The 21,648-nt window shown below is 52.5% G+C and overlaps 1 protein-coding gene across 1 annotated transcript; it reads right to left on the reverse strand.

The window, feature by feature from the left end:
• Nucleotides 1-501: 501 nt before the first annotated feature.
• ACVR1B (activin A receptor type 1B) lies at nucleotides 502-19,501 on the reverse strand. The gene is made up of 9 exons (XM_021548286.2): nucleotides 19,412-19,501; nucleotides 10,278-10,517; nucleotides 9,109-9,357; nucleotides 7,797-8,027; nucleotides 7,027-7,194; nucleotides 6,345-6,501; nucleotides 5,773-5,897; nucleotides 5,024-5,154; nucleotides 502-4,462 (listed from the first exon to the last, which is right to left on the reverse strand). The coding sequence occupies exons 2-9, from the start codon at nucleotides 10,450-10,452 to the stop codon at nucleotides 4,337-4,339; spliced, it is 1,362 nt and encodes a 453-aa protein (XP_021403961.1). The 5' UTR covers nucleotides 10,453-10,517; nucleotides 19,412-19,501; the 3' UTR covers nucleotides 502-4,336.
• Between the last annotated feature and the right edge of the window lie 2,147 nt (nucleotides 19,502-21,648).

The raw sequence follows: 21,648 nt of genomic DNA on the forward strand, positions 1-21,648 counted from the left end.
GGGGCAGTTCACGCAGCACCTTTTACCCTCGGAGCAAACAGGATTTTGTAGGGGCACGGGGGTAGTTTGCTGTGGGATTTATCTTTCCTCGAAGTGGGTCAATGTGGATGCTCCAGGGGGGTGCCCACTGTATCCACCACACCCCCAGGGATGCTCTGAGGGATCTCCAAGGTATTTATTCTCTGTGACCCCTCAAGATCTGTGCCCATCTCCAGAGTGGGAGCCCCAAGTTCAGCTCTCATCCCTGCATGGGTGGAAAATCTCACCTGCCACCTCTTTGCCTCACCTCCACTTTGCTGGTGGTGCTTGGTGGGTGTTGGAAGCTGCATATTCACTAAAAAATGGGAATATTCAACATTAAAATGTTTTGACCAGGATTCCTAAGAGATTATTTTAGCTGTGAGGGATGAGTCCCCCCCTCCCCGAACCCCTCTCTGAGGGATTGAGTTGTGCCCCGCAATTCCCACCTCTCCCAGCGAACTGAGATTGCAACACCTCACATGAATAAAACAAACTTTTAATAATGTACAGCAGAAATCGACAGCCTGGTTTTATATTAAACAAAAGATCTCCTATCTTACACCGTATGTACATTTGCATACTGAAGAGGTAAAGTGGCTAAGTGGCTATTTTCTTACAGTCCTTTGCTAAGAAAACGTACAAAACCAAACGAAATCAAAGGGGCAGAGAAGTACCAAGAGTTCTGTCCTGCAGCCACGTACCGCTGATGGATCCCCCCCCTCCTTGTCCTGCACAGGGCTCCCCTGGGAACTGCCTGGAATCTGCTTTTTTCCCAGAGCTGCTGCAACTTTTGGAGGGGCAGCTCGGCAAGCACTGGCGCCCCCGGGCACCGGTTTGCATGGAAAGTGCTGTGTGAATGCTACATGGTCAGCGTTCCTCCTGCTGCCTTTTGCCCATCTCTCCTGAAATGAGGATTTCCCTCAAATCCTGCTGCTAGGGACGTGCCCCGGCCTCGTCCCTTTGCCCAGCCCTGTTTGGTTGGGCGCTGAGGCAGCTGCAGTGTGGCTACAGTGGGAGGGGGCGAGTTCAGTGCGAGTTCTGGAGCTGCCCGTGGGCACCGGGATGGGAGAGCCAGGGAGAGCCTGAAGTGCCCAGAGCGGTGCCACGGCACCTGCGGCTGCCCCAGCTGCTGCTCCAAAGGCTTGGGAGTCCTCAGGGCCCCCTCGGCTTCTCAGTGCAGGTTTAGCTGGGTGAAATCTGAATTTCGGGCTTGCAAGTGCCCCTCTCGGCTTCTCAGTGCAGGTTTAGCTGGGTGAAATCTGAATTTCGGGCTTGCAAGTGCCACCCTTGGTTCTCAGTGCAGGTTTAGGTGGGTGAAATCTGCATTTCGGGCTTGCAAGTGCCCCCCTTGGCTTCTAAGTGAGGGTTTAACTGGGTGAAATCTGTATTTAAGGTTTGCAAGTGGCCCCCTTGGCTTCTACCAGTTTTAACTGGGTGAAATCTGCATTTTGGGCTTGCAAGTGCCCCCCTCACCTTCTAAAACTTTTAACTGGGTGAAATCTGCATTTTGGGCTTGCAAGTGCCCCCCTCGTCTTCTAAATGCAGTTTTAACTGGGTGAAATCTGCATTTTGGGCTTGCAAGTGCCCCCCTCGTCTTCTAAATGCAGTTTTAACTGGGTGAAATCTGCATTTTGGGCTTGCAAGTGCCCCTCTCTAAATGCAGGTTTAAGGGACATGTGGAGCTGGGAACTTCTGGCTGAGATGTCACTCAGGACATGCTGGGAAGGGACAGGGGATCCCCATCCCAGCTCCCACTGCAGATCCACACCGCCAGAAACTCCTCGGGGGATGCAAAACGGGTCCTACCATGATTCAAAAACCACATTCCTCACTCTGTACAAGGTCACGGACACACAGGGAATCAGGAGAGAGGGACACATGGACAGGGACACAGACAGCAAGAACAGAGGGACTGAAATAAAAACAACCCTGGCGGCCAGAGCAGAGATGAAACCTCACCTTAGAGAGCAGGAGCCAAGTCAGAGTAGAAACAGTTCCAGTGTAAATCGAGCTGTGCATTTGGTTGTTTCTCTTTTTTTTTTTCTTTTTTTTTTCAGTGATTTCTTTACAAACCAACAGGTCAAGAGGTAATAATTAGAGATTGTTTTTCTGCTCTTAGAAAGAATTAACAATATTCAAAAAAGTTAAAATCCAGACCATCCCAGAAAACAACAACAATAATAATAATAACAATAATAATAATTAAAAAAATAATAATCAAAACCACTCCAGTTAAAAGTTATGGCTTCAGAGTTCTCTACTGCAGACACTGACCTCCACACCACAGCTCTTCCTGACTGCCAAAGTGATCAGGGCAGCCACAGCTCTCACATCCAGAGTCTCTGCAGTCACCCCACCTCTCCCTCGCCTAGATTCGGCATTGAATCAAAAGAAAACCCATGCAGATCCCCCCACCCCACACTGAGACACAGCCACTTCCACATTAGGAGATATTTATACACCTATATTAAAAAGATGGATGTTGATTTCCCAACCCACATCTGCTGTCAGATCCTGCCCAGCGCCTCGGATCACAGAATCACAGAATGAGCCAGGTTGGAAAAGACCCGTGAGCTCATCAAGTCCAACCTATGACCTAACCTAACACCTCCTCATCAGCTAAACTGTGGCACTGAGTGCCACGACCAGTCTTTTTCAGACACGTCCAGGGATGGTGACTCCTGCACCTCCCTGGCCAGACGATTTCAGCATCCAGTCACTCTTTCAGTGAAGGATTTTCATCGCATGTCCAACCTAAACTTCCCCTGGGGCAGCTTAAGGCTGTGTCCTCTCGTTTTGTCAGTGGTTGTCTGGGAGCAGAGACCAACCCGGCTACAACCACCTTGCAGGGAGTTGTAGAGAGTGATAAGATCTCCCCCGAGCCTCCTTTTTTTCCAGGCTAAACAACTCCAGCTCCCTCAGTCATTCCTCACAGGGCTTGTGTTCCCAGCCCCTCACCAGCCTCTTTGCCCTTCTCTGGACACGCTCCAGCCCCTCAGTGTCCCCAGAACTGGACACAGCACTCGAGGTGCTGCCCAACCAGTGCTGAGAACAGGGGAAGGATGACCTCTGCTCCTGCTTGCCACTCCATTCCTGACACAGGCCACGAGCCACTGGCCTTCTTGGCCACCAGCTCGCGTTGAGTCAGCTGCCAAACAGCACCCCCAGGTCCATTTCTGCCTGGCCACTGTCCAGCCACTCTGTCCCCAGCCTGCAGCACTGCATCATCATCAGGCCCCCAGAGACCTGCCGGGGTGTTGGAGCTGGGAATTGCATTCCCAGGAGAACCGAGTCCTGCACTTCCCCGCGTGCCAGCCACAGTGCCTGCTCCACCTCTGTCACAATCAGCTCCCCGCTACCCCGAATTACAAACCCCAGGGGCTCAGGACAAAAAAAAACCCCTGGATTTCAGGAGCGATTCTCAGTTCCTTATTTGTTTCGTCTTAAAAAAGGGAAGGGGTGGCAGTGAGGCAACCTGATGGGATGTTGTGGCAGCCGGCGGCGGGGTCGGCCGCGGCACCGTCGGGGAGCCGGGGCTCCGCTCTGCAGCAGCCTGTCCAAGCTCCACGACGCTCACGACTCAGCACGGAGAGCACCAGCGCAACAGCTTACGAACGGGACACTCGAGATTTGCACATGCACAGGAAGCACGGACAGAGATGAGCCACCCACAGGCAGACACCGCACGGCTATGGAGGAGATGACCAGGCACGGGGACACGCGCGCCTCGCGCATGCAGACACCGGCGCGCCCCGACGGCCGTCAGGGCGCTCACTTGGACTTTTTCAAGCTTAAGAAAAGGAGGGAGAACGGTTTTGTGAAGCTGATCAACTGTTCTGGCTCAGCCTCTTGGAAGAGAGCACCATTTGTTTTGCTTTTTTCTGCATTAACGTGCCAGTCCCTGGAAAAATCCTCGAGGTGTACGGCAAGAAAACCTTCCCTTTCCCTTCCCGCTCCCGGCACCGAGCACCCGGGGCTGGCTCCGGCCACACCAATGGGTGCTCAACGCACACTGAACTTTACAGGGATTTCCTTTAGAGGAACAAAGAGTTACGATCATGGCTGAGATCCCTCGGGTGAAGTCCCTCTCAAGTCTCCACGCTCTCAGGAGGTGATCACAAAAGGTTTTGGATTGTTTCATACCCAAGCAGGGAAGAGAGCGGCTCCGTAGGCTCCGTCCCCCTGCCTAGCAGCCTGCAGGTCCCGCTGTCTGGTTGTAGCAGTAGGTTGGGCTGAAACACGAGGTAGGCCTCCATCACATATCTACTCTAGCACAGCAGCTCCTGTGCAGTTTCCTCCTGCTGAGGCTCAGAGCTTAAATTTTCACATCTTCCTGGACACTGAGCTGGGAGAGGGTTTTCTTAATGCGGAGGGCAGTGAGCCGAGCTGCTCCGTTGGCGTACCAGCACTCTCGCATCATCTTGCCCATCACCCGTAGTGCCTGGGCAAGAAAACAACAGAAATGTCAGCGCTCTGCTCTTCCCCTGAGCCCACGAGGGTCTGCCAGGCTGCTGCTCTGCCTGGGCACTGACACTGCCTCCACATCCCCCAAAATCAGAGCGCAGCCTACAGTACTTGTTACCTCATCCTGGGGGAATCATGGAAAGGTTTGAGTTGGAAGAGACCCTAAAGCCCATCTCATTCCACCTTCCAGTATCCCACGTTGCTCCAAGCCCCCTCCAACCTTGGACACTTCCAGGAAAGAGACAACCCCAGCTTCTCTGGGCAACCTATGCCAGGGCCTCACCACCCTCACAAGGAAGAATTTCTTCCCAGTATCCCATCTAACCCTGCCTTCTGGCAGTGGGAATCCATTCCCTCTTGTCCTAGAACTCCTTGTAAAAATTCTCCCCCTCTTCTTTCTTGCAGACTCCCTTCAAATACTGGAAGGCCACAATCAGGTCGCCCCAAAGCTCCTGTTCTCCAGGCTGGACAATCCCAATTCTCTCAGCCTTTCCTCACAGGAGAGGAAAAGGGACACACAGATGAAAGCAGACCTCACCTCGTAGCTCTGCCACCAGTTTGGGATGTTCGGCCGTAATTTCTGGTCACACACAACCTTCCGCATCTCCTCAATGGAAGGATCAGAGGGTACAAGGTCGTAGTAGGGAAGCTGATACTCCTCATGGATACCTGAAAGGCAGAGCAGGGAAAATCAAATTCCTGGGAAGAGGGAACATGGCCACTGTGCTTGCTAAAGGCAGACGGATAGAGCTTTGGGCTCCATGACTCACTGCTGAGATGCGTCAACACTTTGCAGTTATTTAGAACAGAATTGAAGAATCTGGAATTGGAGTTAACAAGAAAAATTCAGGGAAATAAAATGCAGCTGCCTAAACTGGAACGGAGTCAGCAGGCTGGGATCGACACCTCCCAGCAAGGCGCCAGGGTCACTGAACCTCCATGGCATGTCACAGTCACACGTGGGATGATGCTGCAGCTGCACGTGCCGAGACATTTACACTGATCCGGGGGAGTTCCCCACCAACCAGCACCATCACATCCTGAAAATCCATCCAAAGGAACATCAGCCACCACTGGGAGCACCAACACCCTTGACCCAACACTGCCTGGGCTTAGCAGCACTCATGGGTCACTTCTGTTACCTCCACTGGTGACAACACACAGGGACATGTCCTCCCACAGCCCTGCTCACCCTCAAACCTCCCAAACACCTGAGCAGTGGAAGCCCCAGGCTGGCAGAGCCAGGAGCAAGCCTGGTCACTGGCCCAGGCACACACAGGACGTTACCTCCTGCGTTGCACCTTCGGGCAATCTCCCAGTAGACCAAGCCCAAGGCGTAGATATCAGCACATTTAAAGGAATCAAAATGCTTCATGTTGATGGTTTCATCCAAGACTTCTGGGGCCATGTATCTGCACAGAGAAAGGAAAAACATTTTTATTCTGAGAGGGAATTCTCTGGAAGACCATAAATGATCAGTTTTCCCACACAGCACTTCCCAGCAGAAAAAGCTCTGCTTGGCACAGCCACTGTCAGAACAGAACTGGGCCCCGTGATCTAAAAGAGTGAAGAAAATAACTCAAGAACTACAGCAAGCTGGGAAAAGAGGTAAAAATGTCTCAAAACTACACCAGGCTCCCACCAGAAGGTCCCAAAGGCTTTAGTGAGGCCAGGCTTGTTGTTATGTATTAAATGAGCTCCTGGTTTACAGGGCTGCCGCCATGGTGACACCTAGAACATCCCTTTGGCATCAACAAACAAGACACTGGGAAACGCTAAATTCAGAGAATTCCCCCAGTGCTGAACCCGCAGCTCAGGCATTTGCAGCCACCCAAATGTCTGCACGTGCATTTTCCTACCGTTTGGTTCCAACCCTTTGGTTCGGTGCAATGTCGATCGTGTCTGTGACGGAGTCGTGCCGGACGGCCAGGCCGAGGTCAGCGATGGCGCACGTGCCGTTCTTCTTCACCAAAATATTCTTGGATTTCAGGTCTCTGTGAGCGATCCCAGGTTTTCCTAGCAGAGCAAAATAAAAAGCAGCAAGGGTCAAGCTGGGGAAATCCATTTGTCGAACTGGCACAGAGGCAGAACCGGATTTCAGGGCGTTAAACCCGCTGTTGCAACACTTTTTCCTGTTTAGCTTCATAAGGAACGGAGCAGGGAAAGGCTCCAATCGTGTTTTGGAGGCGTCACTGATGCAGTGGCACCCAGAGGCCTCAAGAGGGATGTAAACTCCACATCCCAGCATAGGCTCCGACGTCAGGAGCCTGTGATTCTGCTTCTGCCTGTGCTCACATCCCACCCAGGCAGCGCCAATTTTAGGATGGGATGTGAAATGGTGATATAACTCCTGGGAGCGAGCGCCAGGTTAACCCACTTCACAGCCAGCCAAAGCAATCGCTCTATTTCTGGTCGATAACCACCAGATGAAGCCGGGCTGACTCAGGCAGGGTTTGCTGCACAGCACAGCAGCTCCCTTCAGCAATCCTGTTTTAACCTCCCCTCAAGAATTCCCAACGCCTTTCCCAACTTAGCTTTTACCCTGAGTGCCCACGATCTCCATATGCAGGTGGGCCAGCCCACTGGCAGCAGACAGGGCGAGCTTGATCATGCCCTCGATAGTCACCGTGTAGCGATTCAGGTAGTCAAAGAGAGACCCGTGCTCGTGGTAGTCAGAGACGAGCCACAGCTGAGTCCATGTCCCATTATCTGCAACAGGAAAGAGATGGAGCTCAGGCAGATCCAGCGAAGGGATGGCCACTGAGCATCCCACATGTTTTTTGGGACAGAGCAGAGCTGCTGTGTAAGTTTGCAGCTCAACAAGGGCAAGTAAGAAATGGCTCAAATCAGCCATAGCGTGGCCAGCAGGACCAGAGCAGCAACTTTTCTCCATGGTGAGGCAGCAGCTTGAATCCTGGAGTCAGTTTTGAGCAGTGTAGAGGCCTAGAGAAGATGACTTAATCAGCTTCAGTCCCCCATGACAAGAAAGATGTGGAGGTGCTGGAGTGTGACCAGAGATGGCCAGTGGAGCTGGGGAAGGGTATGGGTAACTTCTGAAGAGCAGCTGAGCGAGCTGGAGGGCTCAACCTGAAGAAAAGGAGGCTCAGAGGTGACCTTCTGATGCTGTTCAACTTCTTGACAGGAGGATGGAGCAAGGTGGGGTAAAAAGCAACAGCTGGAAATGGCCTAAAGTCACACCAGGGAAAGTTTAGATTGGATATGGGAGAAAACTCCTTGGAAAGGCTGGAGAGGCACTGGAACTGGCTGCACAGTGGTGAAGCCTCTGCTCCCAGGCCCCAGGCACTTCTCACCTTTGTTATCTGCAGCAATGAACCCCAGGATGTTCTCATGCCGCAGCATCACGGTTTGGTAGATCTCTGCCTCCCTGAACCAGGAACGCTCCTCACGCGACGAGAAGATCTTGACAGCCACGTCACCTCCACGCCACCTGCCCCGCCACACCTCCCCAAAGCGGCCTTTGCCGATGATCTCTTGAAGGACGATTGTCCGAGCCACGGTCCGCTGCACAAACAGAGGCAAGCCTGGGGACCAGGAATGGAAGAAATGAATCCCCTGTGGTAGCAGAAAACCTCCTGAAACCCCAGAGGCTGAAGAATGTCCTCAAACCCAGCAGGCTCTGCATTAGATAACAACCGGGAGCCTCAGCAAGGCCCAAAGCAGGAAATGGTGGCAGCTCCTGTGTGGGATGTGCCACTGCTTGGGCAGCACCTGCATCTTGCTTTGAAGCAGAGATCCAGCCTGGAGCAGTGGGGGAACTTCTGCTCCACGACAGATGAAAGGAACTGCAGCCTCAATATGCAAAGAATGGAACTGGATGAAGTCAGTTTCTGCTAAAAAGCAGAAACTCCCCCAAATTTCTCTTAAGAAAGGAGTCCAAATATCGCTGCCATTCCTTACAGAAAGCACTGAGCTCACCTGCCCACAGCATGCATAGAAGAGATCCCAAATATTTTATATATAGCAGCAGATGTGCTGCTGAAGGTTTATTCCCTGGTCAAATATCAGGTTGTGACATTCTCTGCCTCTCTGGATTCTCCTACAGATTCCATCTGCTGCAGAATTCCTTTTATTCTTTAACCCCTCCTAGTTCAAAGCCACAACTAAATGGTGGCTTTCCATCTATTCTGGGAGCTCCTTTTAAGTGCTACAGTAGCAAAGACTGCACGTTATCCACCCGGGAAGACCCAAGGGTTCTTTGGGATGAAATGGGCTCTGCAAATGCACTATTTGCACTGTAAAACGTTGATCTGCTGGGATCTTCCCCATTTTCCTGCAGCTTTGATGCAGGTGCTGCCTTGAATTCTCCTCTGAAAGCCAACAATGCACAGGTTGGCAGTTATTGGCTGTTTCCAACCCAAATCCTGTTCCAAGGCTGGGAACAGATGCAGCTGTTTGCTCTTGCAGTTAAGGAGGAGTTTAACTACTACTCTTACCTGAACAGACCACCACACAATTTAAACATTCCTTCAAGTTACTCCTGACAAACCCCCCTGAACAGGCTCCGAGGCAGCAGCCTCACTGCCGTGGCAAAGCTGTGGCAACCACTAGCCCAAAGAGACAACTGCAAGTTCTCACTGGTCACGTCCCACCGTCTCGCAATACCTGAGCCAGAGCCAGAGGTGGAGAGATCATAGACCAGATCCTGCAAGGTCTTGTCCTTGGAAAGGCACATTTCACAAGAAGGATCTTCCATGTCCAGCCGCTGGCGGTTGTGATAGACCCGTTGGTGGTGATGGAACACGAAGACCACAATGATCATGACAACAAACACGAGGAACACGGGCCCAGCAATCACCGCCACCAGCTCCACGGGACCCCAGCTTGACGGGGGCTCGTTGTCTTTCAGGTGGCCTTGGGAGGAAAGGGAGGAGAAAACCAGACATTTTGAGAAAATTATCCTTGCTTTGAGGACTTTCATGTGTTTTACTGTTCTCTCAGAGCCTGGACAATTTCAGCCTGGGGACGCATCGAACAGTATTAAGGTGGGGCTGATCATCAGGCAGGCAAAATGCAGCTGAAACCCCAAAAAGAAAATGGAGCTGCAGTTGTGGGATCAGGGATTGTGGGCTGTTCATTCACTCTTTTAGGCAGGAGTGTGTTCTGGGCTGATTTTCCAGAACAGCCTGCAGTTCACCTTCCATTTGAACTCAACCAGTCAGCCAGGGCTCCCTCTTTCCCTTTCGCCCTGCAAGAGCCAGTGAACTTGTACCTGAGAACAATTATTTGTTGTTTTGAGCACAGATGAGACCTCCCCACTGCTCCTAAGGAAAATGACTCTGCAGTCTTCCCAGCACCCACTAAAAACCAGCCCAAAACAGAAAGTAGGAGGTGTGAGGAAGCACCACATGCCCTCTCTGTCCCAGGGATGAGAAGCAGAAGTTTCCCACACCCTCACTCAGAGGCAGGGCTGCTTCCCTTGTGTTCTGAACACAGGCACCTTCCTCCCCACACACTCTGCTCTGAAGCTGCTGCAATGTTCCTCTACTTGTGCTCAGCACTAAAAAGATTTGGAATCTTGGAAGGAAAGCAACACCAGCTGATAAAGGCAGGGCCAGCTCAGTGACAAAGGGAACATACACATTCCCATTTGAATTTGAAGTAGTTTGTTATTTCCACTTTATAGATGAAGGAAATAAACCCAGTGCTCAAGTTCATGCAGCAACTGAAGGGAAGAAGTGAAAACAGGGCCGAGAACTCCAAATTGCCAATCCCAAACAGACAGCTCCTCTCCTCCCACTTCAAACACATGATTTATCTGACTCTCTACTTACCACTGGGAACCATTAAATCAATTTTGTTGCAAAAATCGGAGTAGCAGCAGTGAGTATTACGCAGATCCTCTGAACTCAGACAATAGAAGGGTTTCCCAGCAGGAATCAATTTTGCCTCAGGAATGCAGGTCCGAACGTGGTGTTTGACACCATCCAGGTTGAATACTGAGACCATGCAGGCACCGTCCGTCTCGCACGTGGAGTTGGCTTGTTTGCAGTCAGAGCACAGACATGTCAAAGCTGAAATCAAAACAAGATCAGCTCCTTAAAACCCACAGAGAGCAAAAGCTCGAAGAAGAGGAAACCTTCTTTAAATTCTCCATTTCAGAAGGGCCGTTCTCAAGCTCTGGAAGAACCGGCTCTGCAACCAACACAAGTCATACTCTGTATTCCAGACCTGCAAGAATCCAATTTCAGCATGAAGCAGACTGTGGAGGCAGAGGAGCCTTTCCAGGAGGTGCCTGTCCAGGCAGACCTTTGCCTGCCCCTGTTGCAATCACCACCAGCCATGACCCAAGTCATGCCTGCAAACCGGGCGAGATCCGACCGAGATCCTCTCCCAGCCCAGCCTCAGGTCAGACTCAACCCAAAAAGCAGCAATTACTCAAACTGACTGACCTGATTCCACCTGGGCTGACTGTCCAGGCTTCCTGCAGCTGCCTAATATGGGCTGGCAAGGGACGACCACCCCAGCTCACAGAGACAAGGGGCAGCTGGCAGAGGCCAAACCAAACCCAACCCCAACCCCAACCGACCGCATGAGCCAAGCGTGCACACCCAGCTAGATCAGCCACTTATTTAATAACTGCTTTCCTGATCCAAGACACTACCTTGGGTCAAATAAATTCCTGGCTTTCTGCCTGCTCTCCACAAAGATTATTTGGATAAAGAGAAGGAGAAACTCCGAGGCAGATTCCCACATTTTTCCACCTCCCAGCTGTCATTGCACTTTTCTTAAGATGCCTGAAAAACTATAAGCAAATCCCCAGGTCTTGCCATCCTTGGGAACAAAGAGGAATCCAACAATGTCAAGAAGAAGGGTGGGGCTTGTTTAGCAGCAGGCTGGGTTTTCACCAGCTTTCATAAGCTCTCCCAGCCTTCCCAGAGGGAATCCAAAACATGTCCTTACCCGCTGCAGAAATGGGCTTTCAGGTAGGGAGGGTGTGAAGAGGGGTTTTAAAAGATACAAGTGCCACAGTTAACTTCGGCCAGGCTGATCTAAATCCTCTCAGTGTGAAGTCACACACAAAGTCACCCTCAACACTTGTGGAGTGGGGCCATTTTACCCTAAGCTTAATGAAAAACAAGCTGGTCTTAATTTACTCAGGGCTCCTTTAGGAGGAAGACACCCATTAGCCCTTATCCCAGAGACCTGGGTAAATCAATCAGGGTAATTGCATTACTATTCACTTAATTCTCTCTGGACGCTGCTCCTCCTTTTCCAGCTGCTGTTGTGAGCTGTTTCAGATGGGCAGAATGTGGGTGCTGGTTAGTTTGGAATCAACAGATTCAAAACTGCAGTGGAAAGCCAGTGCCAACAGCCAAGGGAACGTCTGGAGCTGTGTCAGGAGAGGTTTAGGATAGGCATCAGGGAAAGGTTCTTCCCACAGAGGGTGCTGGGCACTGCCCAGGCTGCCCAGGGAATGGGCACGGCCCCGAGGCTGCCACAGCTCCAGGAGTGTTTGGACAGCGCTGCCAGGGATGCCCAGGGGGAGATTTTGGGATGTCTGCACAAGGCCACGAATTGGACTGGATGATCCTGGTGGACCCTTTCCAACTCAGGATATTTAATGATTCTGTAACTCTGATCAAAAGCTGAAGAGCTGTTGAGTGAGACACCTTTAAAAAGGATCAGGAGCAAATGGAGCTAATTACCAGGTGGCTCAGCACAGGCCAGTGAAAAGGGACACGGGACAAGAAAACAGGACAGAAAACAGACAGGGAAGCCTGTCAGACTGATCTGTGTTGAGAAGGGTGGAGAACATCTATAGATTCTGAAGATTTTGAAAGGAAATGTTATAATAAAAGGAAAAAAAACCCCTCCACTAACATGCATTTCAAACAGCTTCAAGATCAGTGTTCTCCCATGGTCAGCAGAGCGCAGAAAAGACAATTCTGAAAAATACATACACTTGGGGGAACAAAGGTTGGTGATAAAGGAGATTTTATGGAAATCTGAGATGGCAAAGAGCACCCAGGGCACATTCCTGCCTTCATGTCTACTTAAAAGGAAATGGTCTTTTAAAGCATCTCCCTTATTACTTATCAAAAGCTCGAGGTACAAATTAAAAACATTTAACCCACACACATTTCACTGTGTAGGCTCTTTTCAGTTTGATTTAGATACAACAAAACTGAACTTTGTTCCTGTTAGACTCATTTTTGAGGTCTCAATTCCAAGATTTAGGCTGTGGCAGTTTTGCTTCCAGAAGCTACAAAGCAAACAAAACACTTCAATGCACTAATAAAACTGGTTTTGTAAACTTCTGAGTGAATTATCTGGCCTGAAACTGAGCATGCCTGTGAGAGTGAAAGCAGAGAAGCAGGTCGTGTCTGCTCAGTCTCATCTGTAGGATTAAAAAACAACCAAAAAAATCAGTTTACCTGCAAGGTATGATACCAGAGTCCCAGCTTGGAGACAGAGCGAGATCCTTATCTGCTCTGTGCAGAAAACTAAAATTTCCTGCTGAAAGAGGGGGATGCCCCACGGCTTCACCTCACCCTGTTCCCCCTCTGAGACAACTGCTCTTTTTTAACTGTAATTCTTATGTTTGCACCTCAAAAATCCCCATAGTTAGAGAGCAGCTAGAACAAAGAGAACAGAGCCTTCAGCACATGACTCTCCTTCTCTCCACCTCTCATCACAGACCCTTGAGGGGCTTTCCAGGTATTGTTGGCCAGAACCTCCAGGTTGCAGGCAGGAACTCTCTGATTTTCTGTGTGTGCCAGGGAGGAAAGGCCTGTCTGCACCGGGGCTCACTGGGAAGCTCCTGGCAAAGAGAAGAATTACAGAGCAACTCATGCGGGTCTAGTAACTCCAATTTGCTTAACCAGAAAAGCAAATTCTTCCATCAGAAATTTATCAGAAGCCAGGAAAAAAGCAACTGTTGTTTGCCCTTGGGTGGGGGACAGAAGGTGGGCAGGGAAGCAGAGCCCCCCGCTGGTATCCCTTGGGTGCTCTCGAGAGCAGCCAGGGCAAAGCAGGAGGCAGGAGTGGATAAAAGGATTTTTCATGCCAACAGCATTCTTTTTCCTTGGGGAAGAAAAGCTCCTATTGAGCCAAACATATAATCTACTTAATAAAAAACCTGCCTGGGCTGAAGGAAATGGATGGGGTGAAGGGAAACAAAGAGCAGTTCCCAGAGCTGGGGCTGGGGCGGCGTGTTCCCCCCTCGCAGAGCGCCCGGGGATGCGTCTGCGTTGGAAGGTGCTGGAGCTGGAGCAGAGCCTCGATCTGCGCCCCACACGACACCCAGAGCCCGGCCCAGCCCTCCAGAGACACTGCCTGAACAAGCCCAACCTTCAGCTGCACATCCTGTGCATGAAAAGCTTTGTTCTCACCGGAGGGATGGAGCAGGTTGGAGCGAACCTGGCTGCGATTCGATCCGAGGCCGGGCCTCACTGCTCTTCCTCAAAACCTCAGAGGTCACTCAGCATTGACAATAAACAAAAAAAATTATTTGTTTATTGGCCGTTCTGAGTGACCTCTCCTCGATCTTCGACCATCCCAGCTCAGGGTTTGACTCCTTCAAGCCCAAGAGCTGGTTCTGCTCCCCACGAGGTTGCCAAGTCACAGCCCCAGCTCCAAAAAGATGCTGGGGCACAGAGGTGTCCATATCCCCTGCATCAACCACAGAAAAAAGGAAAAAAGCAAGGGCTGGCTCTCTCCCTCCAAATCCCCCCATTAAAAGCAACCTGCATTCCCAAAATGGATCCAAACAAACAGGTGGGGGGCTGTAGATTTGAGCTCTGTGCTCCAGGGAGACTCAAACACTGAGCTCTGACAGGCAAAGAACATTTTTCCTCCTTTCCCAGCAACTCTCCGAGCTCATTTTGCACGTATTTATTCTCACACGGAGTTGCATGTGTCAAGATGTCTCTGCAGCTAGACAGAGGAAACTTTCACAGCAGAATCTCCTGCAATGGTGTTAACCACCTTTTGGAATACATTTTCCAGCATCTCCCGAAGCTGTGCCTAAGAAAGATGCCATTTTCTCAGGGCTGAACTCTACCTGATCAATATGTATGAGGATAATTAACCTGAAGATGATCATTGGTAAAATTGCCAATAACCACCCACGTATTTACCAGATAAACAGATTTTTGCAGGGATTGTAGCTGCTGTTCTTTTTCAACCGTTTGAATCGAGGCTGGAAGAATGATTCCCCTGACTTTGAGCCTTTCCAAGGCTCTGGAACAGGAGCTGCAGCTGATTGTGTCTTTGTGCAGCACCAAACTTAATGAGCCCCACTCTGGGAGCACCAGTTTCATGCTGCAGCAGCACAATGTTAGCAACAGAAACGGGGAACAATTGGCTTTGTAGCTCTGCTGCTTCTTCGGATGCTTTAATGAAGAGGGACGTGTGTAAACATGCTTGGAAGAAAGAAATACCTGTCAGTGTCTGTGTTTGGCTCTGTGCTGTGCCAAAATAAAGAGCAGCCTGTATCGCACAGGGTTAGGAAAAAGATCCATTCCCTCGTGGTGAGGGAGCCAAGGTGTGTCCAGGAGTCCCTGTGTGCTCCTTGTTCTGCTGGATAATGGAACAGAGCTCCAAGGAAACAACCTGCTCCCTTTCCCAGAGGCAATGATGAGGGGATACTGAGCCATCTGATGAAGGCTTTAAAGAAACAAGATTTACTTTCCATTATATTATCAAGGAATCCTGGAATGGCTCGGGTTGGAAGGGACCTTAAAATTCATTTTGTTCCACACCATGCCATGGGCAGGGACCAAGCCCCCTCCAACCTGGCTTTGGACACTGCCACAGAAGGGGCAGCTCCAGCTTCTCTGGGCATCCTGTGCCAGGGCCTCACCACCCTCAGAGGGGGAAACTCCCTCCCAATATCCCACCTAACCCTGCCCTCTGGCAGTGGGAAGCCATTCCCTCTTGTCCTGGCACTCCAGGCCCTTGTAAAGAGCTTCTCCATCTTTCTTGCAGACTCCCTTCAAGTACGGGAAGGCCACAATCAGGTCACCCCAAATTTCTGTTCTCCAGGCTGGACAATCCCAATTCTCCCATCCTCTCCTCACACACAGGAGAGGTGCTCCATCCCTGTGATCACCTTGATGGCCCTTCATACTCATATCCACCCTGACTGTTGTGCTGCTTGGTGTCCCCAGCAGGGATCCACCCCTCTATCCCTTGCTGGGACAGATTTGAGTCCAAAGTGACTCCCCAGGTGTCCCCTCCAAACCCCAGAGTCAGCTCACCTGCACCCACTGCCTCCAAAATCCAATGTTAGGCCAGTTCTGGATGCTGTCACTGCCCGTTTCCTTACTAAGGAGCTGGAGAAAGGAGCAGGGATCTGTTCAGAACCACCACCTCGAGCACCTTCCCTACATCTCACTTCCCCTCCAATTTCTCCTCCTGTTTTGGATCAAAACATTTCTCTTTTGCTTCTTGCTGGTGCTTATGATATCTACTGACCCGCTGCTGCTACACGAAATGTGCAAAGCACTATGAAAGCACTATGAAAAACAAAGCACTTTAAAGCAAGTCATCCAGAAACTAAGCATTATCCTGGGATATTTAAAGTTGGAAGTAAGAGTCTCAACTTCTTTGAGCTGGCTGCAGTCCCCTGGCACAGGCTGGACCTGACGTGAAGGCAGCATGGCTGACCAGAAAACACATGAAATGGAAAAAAAAAAAAAAGAGGCAGGAAGAATGTGGCTTTAAAGTGCAGAACTTTCCCTGCACCTACTCCAGGAACACAAAAGAGCTTCTGAATGAATTGTAAATAAGGAATTGACAAGAGTCTCATCATTAAGAGGTTAATTAGAAGAAGCCTTGATGTTTCTGCTGTTGCTCTTCCACCCAGAACACGGACACACAGCTCCCCATTCCCTCTCTGGGCTCTGGTCTGACACGGATTTTGTGTTTTAACTTGTCAGGAAACCAGTTTAGGAGCCAACAGACCACACACACACTGGTGCTGGGGAAGAACAGCCTGCACACCTGATGCCCAGGTTTATCAAGGTTCCAAGACTTCAGACCCATCCTGGCTTCTCTCAGGCAATTGGCTTTTCCAGAGTGGAAATACATGGTTTAACATGTGGTCTACATTCCCACATCCAGCAATCCACACTTCCGAGAAGGCCACAAAAAGGCAGCAAGACTTTAGCAAGGGGATTTAAAGTGCAGAGAAGGTTCTTCTTCTACTGAAAAGAAAGAAATAAACAGCACTGCAGGGCAGCTGAGAGCCAGGGGCTTAAAAAAGGAGGACAAAGGAGCTCCCATCCAGCATTTCATCCCTGTAAAACCCTCACGGAGGAGCAATCCCTGCCTGCTCTGCTCGGGGCAGGACACATTCCCCCTGTCACCACCCAGTGAACTTTGCTTGCTGCTAAGAGAACTGACGTTTGCCTCCACTCCTTTCGCAACAGCCATTTCCGGAGCATCCACTCCTGGCAGCGTATCCAGGGGAAAGAAAAAAAACAACCCAAGCTGTCTGGCCAAGGAGCTGGACGATTTCAGGAATGCTTATTGGACACTGTTTTGAATTTCCAGTTAGAGAAAAGCTTTCTTGGAAAGTTGTAGGATATAACTGAAGGACCACGCAGAGTTTGCCTGATTTAACCGGGTAAATATTTGAAGCAGGTGTTAATAATAAAATCTGCTGCCCCAAAATTATTCCCCAGGGTGAGTTTTTCATTTATTTCAAGCAAAGCTGACCTGCAACACCCCTCTGCAAAGGAGCTTGATTATTTTCCTTTTTTTTTTTTTTTTTTTTCTAAAGAAGGGGCTGGGGGAGTGCTGTCTGCACTGTTTACTGGCACGCAGAGGTTCCCAGCTCCCCAGCACTGCAGAAATTCAGATGTTTTCCCAGCCCTTCCCGAAATAAGCAGCTGTTAAATCTCCAGTACGAGGCACAATAGCGAGGGCAGCCCCGGCATACCAAACGTGCATGATAGCTGCTGGAGCAGAGAACAATTCCCAGGGTGATCCCTGCCGTCCTGCACCTCATTCCATGAGTGCAACTCCCTCCAGCCCAGGCTGAGCTCACACCTTGCACTGAATGAAACCGCTCAGCACACACTGAGCGGAAACAATAGTCATTCATAGAGCCCAAAATCAAAGGCACCGCGAGTCGCCAAGTTTCCCGGGGATATGTACAGGCAATTGGTCCTTTCCTGTTTATTAATTATGATTTTTTTTTTTAATAAACACCAGCTTTTACCTAAGTGAAAGCCTGAGAACAGCCACGCCACGGGTCTCATCTGATCCTGCTCTGCCGCTTATCACAGAGGAGCTGAAACATCCTTGTAAGGCTGGGTTTTACCTGAGGTTACAGCAAAACTCTCCTCCCAAAAGCACATTTCTATTCCCAAATTCCCAGAACTCCCAGGTAAACCCTCACCTGCTGCCCAGGTGAGGTTTGAAGCCATTTTCTGTGCTCTAACAAGCCCGGATCCGCACACACACACACACACACACACACACACACACACACACACAGTTATTACCCTCTGACTGTCAGGTGGGAATGCAGAACACAAACGCTGAGAGGTTGGGGAGGAGAAAAATATTCCCCAGTGGAACCTGTCAGAACAGGTACCTGAGTTACACAACAGTGATCACCCCGATGGCCTCAGAGCTGGGCTGCTCTGGGAAGCCCTGGACAGCAGAGGCAGCGGCCACCAGCCTGTCCTCTGTCCCATCGAGATGCTCGGGCAGGTCTTTCCTCTGGGGAAAAGGGCCCAGTCCACCCCAAATTAATTTCCTTCCTAAAAGTGGAGCTGAGATCCTCTGCTTGCCCCAAGGCTGCAGCAGAGGCCCCCTGCTCCTCCCAAACCCAGAGCTGAGACCCCTCATTCTTCCCCCACGAGCAGCAGAACCACGCCAGGGAAAGGGAAAAGGATCAACACGGAACAAACAACCGACACAAAGAGTTTTTCCTCCCTCACCTCCCTCCAAACAAATATTTACAGTTGTTCCAGTCCAGAAGCTCAGGGTATGGAAAGGTTTCCTTAAAAGCATGAAGTGCAGATGTTACAGACACGCTGCCACCTCTGGGGCATGGGGGGCTGGCCACTTCACCCCGGCATGGGCCACAGGATAATGGGAAGAGGCCACAAACTCCAGAAGTCTCACGACAAAACGGTGGCACTTCCCACCTTGGGCTGATCCACACCTCCACCAGAGGTGGACAAGCCCAGAGAACACCTCTGAGACCCCCAAGTCCATCCTCTGTGAAACCCGTAAATCCCAGTTTCCATCGTGGTCTCCCAAAACCAGGCTGAAGGCTCTCGGATCTCCTCCCAAGGTGAGCACAGGCCTCTTCAGAGCATCCCCCGCCCCAGTTGCTGCTGCCTCCTCTCCCCGACACATCCCCATCCCCTCCGCGGGGGAAAGCCCCAGAGCAGCTGGGCTTCACACAAACCACACACCCCTGGCCAAGCCTGAACCCCCCCAAACATCCAACACCCGTCCTTGATGCCTTCAGAGCCCCCTCTGCTTCCAGAACCCCTAACACCATGGATGCCACCCCCAAATCCTTTTCTTCACCCTGAAACACCCACACCTATCCACGCCCCAAACCCCTCTGGGGCCTCCTCACAGCCTTGGGGGCCCCTCCAAGCCTCTCCCCACCCGCCCCATTCCTTTTCGGCACCCTGGAACAGCCACCCCTGTGTCCCGCCGCCCCCAAACCCCTCAGGGCCGCCTCACGCCCCCCGCCCTCCCTCACCCTTTCCCCCGCCCCAAGCCCGTCCAAAATCCCCCCTGGGCCTCACCCCACCGCCGCCCGCCGCCCCAGCCTCGGGCAGGCCCCCCGGCATCGCCTCCCTCCCGGTTTGCCCGCACCGTCCCCGGCTCCCCCTCACGACCCCTCCCCGCTCCCCTCACGGCGGGGGCGGGGGCGCCGCCATGTTGTGCCCGGTGCGGGCCGGGTCCGGCGCCGCCGCCGCTCACTCACCGCGGGCCCCGCCGAGCGGGCCGGCCACGAGCAGGAGCAGCAGGAGCGGGAGGGCGGTGGGGCGCGGCGGGGAGCGGCGGGCGGCGGGAGGGCCCGCGGGGCGGCGGGCGGCCCGGGCGGCCATGGCGGGGACGCGCCGCGGCCTCGGAGCGGAGCGGCCGCAGTGCCGGCGGGCGGGGGAGCGGGGGCGGGCCCGGGGCGGGCCCGGCGGGAGGGGCGGGACCGGGGGCTGGGCGGGGCCGGCGGGAGGGGCGGGGCCGGCGGGAAGGGCGGGACCGGGGGCTGGGCGGGGCCGGCGGGAGGGGCGGGGCCGGCGGGAAGGGCGGGACCGGGGGCTGGGCGGGGCCGGCGGGAAGGGCGGGACCGGGGGCTGGGCGGGGCCGGCGGGAAGGGGCGGGGCCATCCCGCGCCTGCGCACGCGGGACGGGAGGGTAGGGATGAGGGAGCACCCCAAACCCTGGGTGGGGCACCCCAAACCACAGCTGAGCACCCCAAACCCTGGGTGGGGCACCCCAAACCACAGCTGAGCACCCCAAACCCTGGGTAGGGCACCCTAAAACACGGGCTGAGCACCCCAAACCCTGATAGAACACCCCAAACCCTGGTAGAACACCCCAAACCCTGGTAGAACACCCCAAACCACAGCTGAGCACCCCAAACCCTGGTTAGGGCACCCCAAACCACAGCTGAGCACCCCAAACCCTCGGTGGAACACCCCAAACCACAGCTGAGCACTCCAAACCCTGGGTGGGGCACTCCAAACCACAGCTGAGCACTCCAAACCCTGGGTAGGGCACCCCAAACCACAGCTGAGCACCCCAAACCCTGGTTAGGGCACCCCAAACCACAGCTGAGCACCCCAAACCCTGGGTAGAGCACCCCAAAACACGGGATGAGCACCCCAAACCCTGATAGAACACCCCAAACCCTGGTAGAACACCCCAAACCACAGCTGAGCATCCCAAACCCTGGGTAGGGCACCCCAAACCATAGCTGAGCACCTCAAACCCTGGGTAGGACACCCCAAACCCTGGTAGAACACCCCAAAACACAGGCTGAGTATCCCAAACAACAGCTGAGCACCACAAACCCTGATAGAACACCCCAAACCCTGGTTAGGGCACCCCAAACCACAGCTGAGCACCCCAAACCCTGGTAGAACACCCCAAAACACAGGCTGAGCATCCCAAACCATGGGTGGGGTGCCCCAAACTACAGCTGAGCACCCCAAAGGCTGGGTTAGCACCCCAAACACTGGTAGAACACCCAAACCACAGCTGAGCACCCCAAATTCTGGTAGAACACCCCAAACCATGGGCTGAGCACCTCAAACCACAGCTGAGCACCCCAAACCCTGGTAGAACACCCCAAACCACAGGCTGAGCATCCCAAACCCTGGTAGAACCCCCCAGACCCCAAAGTGAGTTCTCTTATCCCAGATTTAGGTACCCAAGACCCTCCACAACCTCCTGCTGTCCCCAAAACCAGCAGCTGCCCTTTGCTGCCCAGTTCCTCCCAGTCTCTAACTGGGCACAGACCAAGGTGGCAGCTGTGACGTGCTGAGAACACTTTTACTGCGCCAGGCAGGAGTGCCCAGTGCCCAGCATGGGAGGTTGGGCAGCTCTTAGGTGATAAAATAGCTTTACACTTTATTAAATATATTAAATCTTAATAATTAAATAGTTATGTGGCAAAGCTGGTTCTGCTGAACGTCCCATCCCGGTCACGTCCAAACATCTCCAAGCATGGGGTGGATTTTGGGATGGCGAGGAGCAACGCGGGATGAAGCCGGCCGAGCCAAAACACCTCGGAAAACACCAAAATGTTGGAAAAACCCAAGAGGGCATTTCTTTGGCAAGGGGGATGCTGCCTGCTGGCAAGGAAGGATCACCACGGGACCCCCAGACCACACTGGACGCCGGCAGCTCGTTGTTTTTGGGATCCCCATAATCCAAGGGGGCGGATTTGGGGGATGCTGTCCTTGGAGCATCCTTTCCCGGAAAAATCCATCCCTCCTTTAGCGAGAGGCACCGCGGCTCTGCCGGGGAATTCCTGCCCGGTCCGGGCAGCGGGGTGGGTGCCCCGAGGGCTGGGGGTGCTTCTGCCATCGGTGCCCCTCACCGGGCACTCGGGGTGGGCGACCAGCTGCCATCCTCGGTGTCGGATGAAGGATCCAGGGGATATTTTTACGGCCGGGTGGAAGATTCCTCCTTTGGTGTTTTGATTTTTTTTTTTTT

Source organism: Lonchura striata, chromosome 27 (genome assembly GCF_046129695.1).
Source record: "Lonchura striata isolate bLonStr1 chromosome 27, bLonStr1.mat, whole genome shotgun sequence".
NCBI lineage: Eukaryota > Metazoa > Chordata > Aves > Passeriformes > Estrildidae > Lonchura > Lonchura striata.

What these genes read in the sequence shown, in the direction of transcription:
- ACVR1B (XM_021548286.2), bottom strand. Translation starts at nt 10,452, where the DNA reads ATGGTCTCAGTATTCAACCTGGATGGTGTCAAACACCACGTTCGGACC. An exon ending in TGATTTAATGGTTCCCAGTG is followed by an intron (nt 9,358 to 10,277) that starts GTAAGTAGAGAG and finishes TTTCCTCCCAAG; the next exon opens with GCCACCTGAAAGACAACGAG. An exon ending in CATTGCTGCAGATAACAAAG is followed by an intron (nt 7,195 to 7,796) that starts GTGAGAAGTGCC and finishes TTCCTGTTGCAG; the next exon opens with ATAATGGGACATGGACTCAG.